General features: G+C 31.7%; 1 protein-coding gene across 1 annotated transcript; it reads left to right on the plus strand.

The window, feature by feature from the left end:
- Positions 1-839: 839 nt before the first annotated feature.
- LOC141678135 (PITH domain-containing protein At3g04780-like) lies at positions 840-6,473 on the plus strand. Its single transcript, XM_074484382.1, has 8 exons — positions 840-1,002; positions 1,078-1,164; positions 2,233-2,356; positions 2,729-2,777; positions 2,879-2,936; positions 3,039-3,085; positions 3,184-3,261; positions 6,130-6,473. Exons 1-8 carry the CDS (start codon positions 964-966, stop codon positions 6,176-6,178), a joined length of 531 nt encoding a protein of 176 aa, XP_074340483.1. The 5' UTR covers positions 840-963; the 3' UTR covers positions 6,179-6,473.
- The last annotated feature ends 4,922 nt before the right edge of the window (positions 6,474-11,395 follow it).

Below are 11,395 nucleotides of genomic sequence, written 5' to 3' on the forward strand. Positions count from 1 at the left end.
TGTTTGAAATAGATAAAACAAGTAAAAGATAGGTATTGAATATTTCAAACTAGGTTTATACGATAGGGTTTGTTAGATATAAGATGAAAAGATATATATCCAGTCAAAATATGATTTACATAAACACTAACAAATCTAAACTGCATTCCTGGAAAGTCTGATATGCAATGCTATGATCTCGAATGTTTTCAATCTGTTTTCTTCATTCTGTTGCTGGAAAAACTTATCATCATAAACACTGAAGATTAACATAACCGAGTAAAGCTAATTTCAAAGTTTTAATGTAAAAGTTAAAGAAAATAAATTGTTAAAAATGTTAATTTTTAAAACTTACTTGAATTATAATATCTTATGAAAATGTTAAAAAAATAAACTGACAACAACATAATGCATCTTTTAATATCAAAAAAATTGCAACCGTACTTGATTTTAGCTATATTTCTGGTATAAACTCATAATTTTATAGAAAATCAAAAACTCTTTCAAAAAAAAACAAAAAACAAATAAATTAAGTCCCCAAAATTGAATTGCTAAACGGTTCCGACCAAGATGATAGTTATCCTTTTTAACCAGCCCTTTAACACTTATGAGTTATATAAGTGTGTGAATAATTTTATTTACAAGTCATAATTCTTTTAACTTAAATAAACTAAAATAAATAACTTTTAAATATAATTATCTTAATTTTTAAATTTTAAATTATATTAATATTTTAAAATATATATTTTAAAATTAAAATTAATAAAATAATAAAAAATTAAAATAAGTTAGAGAAAAAGTTTCTGACTTTATAAATTCGTTAAGTAAATTAGATCGAAGAATACTCGAGCTCGAACCCATTATTCTTTGCGTTAGACACCCGCGCCGCCCCCAATAACTCGGACTTTATACTTGCATACGTTTTTACAGCACAAACACAAACACAAACACAAAGAGGGATTTTTCTGTTTGGGCCGTTTGACAATGTCTGGAGAATCCGCCTCTGCAATTCAAAGAAACCAAGTGTGTTTCTATGTTTTCTTTATTACATACTTGTTACATGTCTATTCATGTTTTTATAATTGTTGTGTTTTTTAGGTTGATCTAGTGGACTTCATAGATTGGACTGGAGTTGAATGTCTGAATCAAACTTCTACTCAGGCCTATGCTAATGCCCTAAAGAAGGTCTATCATTTATTTATCTTTTTTCTTAATTTTTAATAGGGTTTTTATTGTTTTATATTTTGAGGCCTTTGTATGTTGATTCTATAGAATTTGTCCAATTCTTAAGTAGAAAATTAGGTATTTATATATGTGGCAGTACGGATTATCTACTATAAGTCATCATAAAATCATCAAAGGGGAGGTTAGAAGATAGAGCTCCGTTTGAGTGGTAATTTAAATTGATTATATTGTAGACATTTCGGTATTTGTCTCTGTGGCACTCCGGGGTATCTATTACAAGTTATTGTACAATCCACAAGGTGTTGGTTAGAAGACAGACCTCTGTTTAAGTTGTAACTTAAATTGATGATATTCGGTCACCCTATGTTTTGATTTCATGGGATAACTATTGAATGTTAAATTTTCTACTATTCTTATGTACTTAGTTGAACCTTTTTGCTTGTCTATTTCTTAAATTAGAGTATATGAGGTCAGGTTGTTTATTTTTCAACAAGATCACTGAACTAGGTGATGATGGTGAATTTTCATTAGGTCATAAAAAGCTTGCGTTAACATTTAATGTACAATGACACACATTCAGAAATTGGTGACAATTTTTAAACTCATCAGTCATCAGTAAGAATCTTCTTTTTTTCAGTATTTAGTTTTAAAGTACGTGGTCTAAAAAACGAGCATTTCTGCGATGTTAGTGATGTATGACAATGGTGGGAATAGAAAAACAAAGGGATGAAAAGTCTATCTGATGCTGGGCAACTTGTCAGAACTATGATTTATGTAATGAAAAACAGCATTTCGACAGGCTTTGTTTTCATAGAACTTATCTGTTACAAGTTCAAGTGTATGGTCAGAACTACGAGAGACACAATCTTTCTATATGCAGACTCTGTGGTGATGGATATTACCAAGAAGCGCGGAATACCTTGCTTAAATACATTTTCTTTGAAAGTAGAACCCCTTACATATGTGAATTTTATATAATATGTTTTGGAAATTTCCACAGTTTTTTCTTCAGCCCTTCATTAATTATATCAATGACTTGAACTGGTTGTTGCTTTCTTTGTCCATTAGGGTTATAGAGAAGATGATGGGTTGAATTTGGAGAGTGATGCAGATGAACAACTTTTGATTTATATACCTTTCACCCAAGTCATTAAACTACACTCCATTGCCATCAAAGGACTTGAGGAGGAAGGTATATATCTTCATAAACCAGTATCTTACAATTTTCTATTATTTATTTTTCAGTCTGGGTAATTTCACATATTTTAGCTTTAGGTTTTAGTATTTGTCTTGATTGTGTTAAGTGTTAAGTGATAGTATGCGACCACTTCATAATCAAGTACACTGATTACATATCAATATATTTTTCCCTAATTCACAACCCATTAGGATGTCCACTTACCTCTTACATTTTGCAGTATCACTGTATTTGTGCATCTATATGTGTATTATACAAAATGTAAAAGAGGGTCTCCATTATTAATTGTGGTTACCTGGAAATACAGGTCCATATACTGCATGCTGAAATCTCTATTTAAATATATGACTTCGTGATGATTTCCAGGTCCAAAAACAGTGAAGCTTTACACAAATAAGGAGCATATGGGATTTAGGTAAATGATGATTGTGGATATGTAGCTGCATGCAGTAATTATGTTATTGTTAATTTCCTTGCACCTTATTGACATACCAACCATAATTATGAAATGTGCAGTAATGTTAGTGACTATGCTCCAAATGACACCATTATATTATCTTCTGAAGATAACAAGGTAAGAGTTTCCAGTGAAATGTTTACTTCTCTGAAAGCCGTTGCCTGTTTCAGACAATGTTTTGAATTTTAACATACAAATATCATATTCTTGCACATGTAGGGTAAACCAGTTGCTTTAAAGTATGTTAAGTTTCAAAATGTTCGCAGGTAATTTTTTTCATTGCATTTTAGCCTTTTTACCTTTCACAGTTTTTTTACTCGGCATATGAAATGATCTCACTGTTTACCTATGGATATTGGATCAGCTTGACAATTTTTATTGAGGATAACCAATCTGACTGCGAGACCACTAAAGTTCAAAAGATCGTCTTGTATGGAACTACGTGAGTTACTATTGGACCTTGTGCATTTCCGACAAGTATATTCTAAATAAATGTTTTTTGTTCTTTTTCTTGATAAATAAAATGGCCAATACTGTATAGTTAACTGACCAGTAAAGTCAACTGTATTTCTCTGTCTACTGATATTTCACATTCCTAGTAAAGCCTTCTGGTGTATAATTGTAGGAGACACTACTGAATTCTCTATTTACACAATCTTTTTTAGCCATTAACTTGTTTAGTTTTTTTTAAAAGAATTAATTGTTTAGATTTGATCAAGTTTGGTTACTTCTTTAATGATTTAGATTAGGTAAAATTTGATTACTTGAGTTTTTATATTATTCTTGAACTTCACTTTGTGTTGGGTCATGTTTGATTAAATCATATTCTTAAGCCTGTTTGGTTTCAAAGGAAATGAAGTAAATGCAAAAAGTATACAAATCTGACTTGGTGACTGTATTGTGTTGTGAAATGGAGCTTCTAGTGCCCTTTGGGTATGTCTGAGAGGACCTTATGTTCCTTGTAAAGAGACTGGAGCAGGTGTCATTATTCATGAAGTCACAGTCCTTACCTGAATTTAATATAAATGCTGAGATTCATGCAAAGTGGTAATTAGCTTTTGATTATAGAATCTAGTAGTTGGTCCAGGCTCAGGGTCAACGAAAGTAATTTGGCTACTTAATATATTTATGTATTCAAATGCTAGCCAACAGAATCGATGCGTATGTTAAGCTGCTAGCTACAAATGATGGTTGACATATTCTCTAACTTCTTCCATTGCATATATATACTCGTTCTTATGTTTTATGTAAAATATAATTAGGCAGTAGACCTATTCGAAGAACTTGAGATATAGTATATAAATGTGTATCAACTTATCTTAGTATGTATCTAGCAATGAGAATTCAGAATACAGAGGTGGCTGCCTACGCTGATGATGCTCTCTGATGAAGGACGGCAATTGAAAGCAAAAGAAAGAAGAAGAAAGAACGCAGAGATTATACGATATCCAAGAATAATACTTAATGTTACTCCCTTAAAAATATATAATCAAAGCGGTGTAGTATGTGTAGGATTACATCACTTATGTAGAGAATAAAATGCCCGTAAACACTTAGGATTTATTATGAATAAACGACTTGATTAATAAACTCATAGCCCCACATATAAAACAAATAGATAAAAATTAAAAATATTATTTATCTCTACACTAAATAAATATAAACTATATATTAATTAATATATTAATTCTTTATTTCCATTAATATATTAATTCTTTATTTCCATTCCTCTCACTCTCTCTAATTCTTTTGAATTGTATTTGAGAAATACCAAGTCAAATCTACGTGAAATTTGTTAAGTATATATGTTCCTCATTTCTTCTTGTGTCCCTTTATACTTGTCATTTGCTGTGTGGTTGGTGACTAGTCGACCAGTTGAAAAGTATCTAAAGGATGTGCTTGGTAAGTAAAAGGAAGTTGATTAAGTGTGCCTAGCCAAAAGACTGAGTAGTGGTTCCCTAGTGGTAGACTACAAAAACCCTAATTGTTCAGTTTTGCACCCAACTTAGTCGACTTTCAACCAGAGGCTTAACTCCTAAGATGACTAATTGCTAACACAGTCGTCTTTGCTACTACTAGTGTATGCTGGAATTATCATGTAGGAGTTGTGGAGTGTATCTTCAATTTAAGTGATGATGAGTCACGGAAATAGAGAATTAATATATATGTTATTAATTAGTTTATATTTGCTAAGTGTAGAGATAAACAAAATATTTATCTATATGTTTTAAATGTGGGGATAGGAGTTCATTATTTAAGTAGTTAATTTATAATAAAGCCCAATTGTTATCTGGCCATAGTCCATTAGGTATTTTGTTATCTATACATAATGATGTAATCCTCACATAATATTCATCTCTGATTATCCTTTTTCTTGAGAATAATATTATTGTTTGTTCTTGGGATATACATATAATATTTGCTCTAATTACTGTTTTGTGTTTTGTATTCACTGTCCTACATCAAGTGATGTGATTTATACTAGTAAATTTGTAGTGAATAGTCTTTATTAATTGATTACACATTTAGTCAGTAGCTACAACTGAAAACAGTAAATTACATTGTGAAGTTTGGGACATTTTTTGTTGAAAATGATGATCCGGAAGTACGAGTAGAGCCCCACTACCACCAACATCAAGGGAAGAGTAGCTCTTGAATTACAAATATGAGGAGGATTGGAGATTGACGAATATATGAGTTCTGGGAGATAGTCTATTTTTAGTTTATTATTCTGTTGCATGGAAGACGAATCACTTATGATACTTTGTCACTGTGCAGCGTGATTTAGTTTGTTATTTTGTTTTAAAATGCTTGGTATTTACTACTTTAAGTTGTTTTAGTGCTTTTGAATCTAGTTTTGATTTGATAAGTGTGCTTTATGCTACTGAATAAATTTGTTATTACATGTTACTTTTCCAATTTAAGAGTTTAGTGAAGCTCGAATTTTAAGCCTGGTTGAGTGTTTAGTTAGGTCCACCTGTCAACCACACTACGAGATCTTACAGCCTTGCTGATACACCAATAATAAAGTGTCAATGTTTTCTTGTATAATGACATAATATTGATTCTTGGTTCTTTAAACTAAAAATCTGGAACTGTAGTGGATTACATATAGACGTCTTTATTGAGCTGAGAAGCATTTATTGTTTTTAAGCTCTGTCTAATGTAAGGCTTGATTAAAACGCAAGCAGGACATCATATTTACTAGAATATCATATTTACTAGAATATCTTAATGGAAATGAATTTTGCTAATGGATTTGTGGTTTCTACTGTTTGAGTATGAGTTATATCCCTTAATTTTTATGTAGGGTGGAGACAACTGATATGAAAGGATTGAAAAAGATGGAAGACCATTGATTATGATACAAGGGACAGTGCACTGGGATAGGTTTGGGAATATATTCATCATGTCCTTTTGTAATTTTGTTAAATTTAATATAACATTCAAGTTTTCGTAGAATGTTTGGGTGACTTTGTACTTTCAAATTCCAGTGGAGCACCCTTCATCATCTGTCATGTTTTTTTAATCTTCATTGACCATATAACAAAGTTGATCTCCTGCATTCTCGAATGACAGTAATTCTTTTTATTACAAATAAGTTGATTTGGAATAAGGTCGTACTTATTTCTATCAAGCTTCTCTTGATTTAAATATGCAAGTGTGATGGCCCAGATTAAGGGTGATGTTTCTTTAAGTGCCAAATTACTAAATTAGAGTGTTAGGCTTGGTAATGGTAGGTATGAACTTACTTTAGGGGCTTCTCTTTGTGGGTAAATCTTTTTCCTACCCTCATACGTACACTATGATATAATTAAGTATATCTGAATATGTTTGGGGCACAAAATAAGGAGGGGGGGGGGGGGGATTCTTACTTTTGCTTCAGTTTTAAGAGTATGTATTTGGGTAACTTTGGCCTTAATAGATGGTGAAGGTTCCACATACTTGCAAGGCAGATTGACCTGTCATTTCTTAGACGAAAGTTAGTACTAATATTCATATTTTGCGCACTTTTATTTATGATTCCTTGTTTATGAACCGAGAGTTGACCGGGTACACCAGAACATTGACTAACATAATATTTGCATTGTATATTTAACGTCGATAAATTAACTACATTAGAATACATGATTGATACTGTTAAGAATCAGACTTGTGCCTGTTTAGAACATCTGACCGGGAAGGAGAATTTAAACTAATGCGGGGAATAGTAATTGTGGTCACTGGTCAGTTCATCTGGCCAATTGAGCAAGTAAATTTAGGAGCAGGTCAGTATTTCTCCGAGTCAACAAAGAACAAGGTGTTCCCTGTAAATTTGATGAAACTGATATATAATGTAGATTGTTCTTTGTAATTTTGTAATGAAAGCAGAGATATACAATGTAGATGTCATCATATTTGAACCTTGACTGGAACATGTAGGATAGAACTAAGGTCAGCCACTATGATTGACCAGGGTATATAAGCCATTAACCCATCCATCCATCCATCCATCTGGAGTCAGAAGTCAAATTCAGGCCCTATTGAATAGTATATTAGAATATTAGTACTAGTTAAACTCAAATATAGCAGTCACCTCCAAGTCATAAGCTTTATTCTCATGTACTACATTATTATTAGACCTATACTATAGTAGTACAACTAGTTCATCTCTCTTCTTTGAAATGAAGTACAGCTAGTATCTTTACATCATGGATCAAGCAAGTGGCCTACCAATGTCAAGACTTTGACAAGTTTATGGTTGTAAGCAAAAGGATTAGTACAACTTGTGTATTTAACTGCTTCCATCTTAATCATTAATCCGGTTCTCCGTCGCATGATTGTTGCTTAATACAATATCGCTGTTTTTTAACTAATACTTATGCCAAATTTCTGCCTCCGGCCCTCCACTTGTGTGCTTAACTTCAGCTTCCATATTTGTGTGTATAATATATTAGTTAGTACAAACCCAAGCATTTGATTGCCAACTCAATTTGACGGCTTAAGTTGAACTATAATGTTGTTCTAATTTGTAATATACCATATTTTGAATAAGCGGTGGCAATGCATATGAGATTAATTAGGTATATTAAATAAATAAAGGGAGATAATTATAAAATGATCCAACTTGTGAATGTTCACATGATAGATGCATACTAATTATAGGAAATTGCAAATGGATAAAGCTTGATCATATGAAGTTGGCTAGATTACAGGTCACATGTACCCCGTCATGTTTCTTTTGGTCCCCTCCCTCCCCCAAGTTGTTCCTCATTTTAATCTTTCATCAGGATAAACTCGTGTAATGGATTATGGATATGCACATTTGTGTTTATCCATAGATTTTTTCTAATTTGTAGGCTTTTCTTCTTTTTTAAAGGAGGTGTCTAAAAAAATATTAGAAATCAAATTGTGTGCATTTTAATGATATTTTTATTTTAGATGTGAAATATCATTATCCTTTTAAAAATACATTAATATAAAAAATTAAACATAAAATATTTTTTTTAGTTGAAAATGTATTTTATGATTAAATTGGAAATAAAATTTAGTCTTGTCAATAAATCAAATAGACATTTAAACTACAAACTATAGAGGCTAACCTAACAGTTTTGCAAGATCATGTTAAATTTTAAATTATATTCATTCATATTCATATAACCTGTTTATATTAAAATAATGTTGAGGCAAATTTAAAATTATTAATTTATATTATTAACTTTCAAACTACATCCTTACTTATAAATAAATACAAAATCAACCTTGCTTATCTACGTTGATACTTTTTTCTCCTAATATATACATAGATAAATTAAGGTTATTGTAGCGAACTATTTAACAAATTTAAAATTGTTTATATGAATAATCAAGATTTTTTTTTAAATAGTTAGAGAACAATTATCTTTTGTACTATTTTTCTTCAAATTTTGAAAAGAAAAAAAGTAAAGATTTGAAATGTAAAAAGATATCCTAACTTGTTTTATTTAATCGACAATAATGTTGCACATATCCTACTGTCCATTGCATTTAGTTTCGTTGATTTATATATCTGAGTGATTGATCACCGGTACTCACAATGTTTATAATTTTGATTTTTACAATTTTTTATATTATATATTTGTAATTTTAAAATTTTTCATTAAAACTTTTTTTCCAAACTCAATAATAAATGATAAAATCTAAGTTTAAAAAAGTAAAAACCAAGTCGCCACCCAACTCCATAATTAAACAACATTAGAAAACTAAATGTACATTCATATTATTCAAACATATAATGATTAAAATTATTACATTCTTATTAGTAACTTGTTATTTACATTTTTATTCATAATTTTTTTTTGTGTGTAAAAATAAATAATAGAATCGGCATCGCATATGTAGGTGAACAATTTATTTTTGCTAAATATGTACGAATACAATTTAATATAGAAAATATTTAAGAAATTAAAAAAATTTACATTAATCATGAATACAAACCCCAATTTGTGTCCCAATTGATTAACAATACAAATCCAAATCTGTCAACAATAATGCAAAGCCAAAAATAAAAAAATTATTTTCATGTAGATAGTTTTTAAATGCAAATTATCAAAAAATCAAAAAAAATTACACCTGCCAAAATAAACAAAATTCGTTAATTTGTCCACGTAAAAAAGTAATCTTTAAAGAAGCAAAAGTAAAAAAAAGTACCCGAAACAAAATTTGGAAATCATATTTACTTTTCTTCTAATATTTTAAAAGAAATTAAAAGTTCAAAAAATATAAAAAAGAACTAACGCCCACAATATCATAATAAAACAACAACAAAAAAAATCAACAGAAAACTTCCAACCAACCGATTGATGAGAGGAGGTAACATTCATATGATAACACGTATTTAGTATCGATATATTCTCATTCTCATTACTTTCATCTTCATTCTTATTTATCAAAAATCAATGACAATCGCTCCCATTCTTATTTTTTTCTGATACGATCATTGAAGAAGACACCAATCAGGAGAGGACAAGTGGAGCTGAGTTGGCAGTGGAGGGATCCCAACTACCACAAATCATAGCTCAGTCACTCTAATTTTATTTATCATTTCTCATTTGTGTAACAGTGGGCAAGGTCTGCCAATATATGCCAAAATATGTACTGCATGGGACAGCTTATGAATTACATTGTCTTTTCTTTCCTATTCTCTCTCTACATTTCATTCACATATCTGTAATATTGTTCATTCTCTCGAGACAGCTCTTCTTTTCATGGCTTGTCTCCTGATTTGAACTGGAATTCACCTTCATTCTTATTGTTAGAATCTGGTAGTTCAATTATATATATATTATCATAAGCATAATTGGTATCAGAGCTCAGTCGATTCTCGGCCAAAAATGGTGATTTCTAGGACAAACAAAAGCGCAGACGGAGATGACCCAGCGATTGGCTCTCATCGTCTCGAAATGATTCTCAAAACCTTGCTGGATGAACAAAGTGCTCGGCTCAGCACAACTTATCAGTCTCAAGGTGCAACGATTGCTGAAAATGCCAAAGCCATATCAGATCTTAATGAGATGATAGTGGGTGTCTCTATACAGCTTAACAACCTCATGGGGGATAAAGGCAAAGGTGTCGATGACTTCAATCTCACTGGAGCGTCGTATAATTCTCACCATCGAAGCACTTCAACCAAAACCCCATACTCCCACTATTCTGCTCGTCTCACAAAGATAGATTTTTCCAGATTCGACGGAACGGAGTTGAAATCATGGTTATATAAATGTGTACAGTTCTTTGAGTTGGGTGGAGTGAATGACCCAGAAAGGGTGAAGTTGGCAGCCATTCATATGGAAGGGAAGGCTCTTCTCTGGCACCAGACTTACATCAAAAGGCTGGGGTGTGTGTTGCCTTCATGGACTCAGTATGTCGAAGATATAACAGCCAGGTTTGGCGAACTCTATGACGATCCTATGGCAGATCTAAAAGCTTTGAGCCAGAAAGGAACAGTGCAAGATTACCACGACAGCTTCGATGCATTAGAAAGCCGGCTCAATCTTCCTGAAGAATATTTACTCAGTTGCTATGTGGGGGGCCTAGAGGAAGAAATACAACTAGCTGTCAGGATGTTTAATCCCAGGTCGGTACAACAGGCTCTATGCCTAGCCAAGCTTCAAGAAGCCAGTGTAAAAGTAAGAAAAGCTAAAACCTTACCAAAAGCTGCTCTTCTTCCCACCCCATCAACACCCAGAAACCCTATGAACTCTAACATATTTTTGAAACCCAACACCTACCACAAAATCCCAAACACAAACACCCAAAACCCTACCCAAAACCTCACTCGAAAAACACTCACCTCAGATGAATTTAATGAAAAACGTGCAAAGGGCATTTGTTTTTGGTGCGATGCAAAGTATGAACCAGGTCACCGATGCAGGGGAAAGAAACCACGCCTGTATCATATAGAAGTAGTGAAAGGAATATGTCCTAAGTCCAATCATGTATGAGGATTTAGGAATAACTTTTATGTAATCTGTTTTGATTTCATTGATATTAATAAAAGACTTGTTTTGTTTTTATTATGGGCTTTATCTATTTAAGTGTTTAAATAAGATATACCA

This window comes from Apium graveolens, chromosome 8, assembly GCF_009905375.1.
Source record: "Apium graveolens cultivar Ventura chromosome 8, ASM990537v1, whole genome shotgun sequence".
In the NCBI taxonomy this organism is placed as follows: domain Eukaryota; kingdom Viridiplantae; phylum Streptophyta; class Magnoliopsida; order Apiales; family Apiaceae; genus Apium; species Apium graveolens.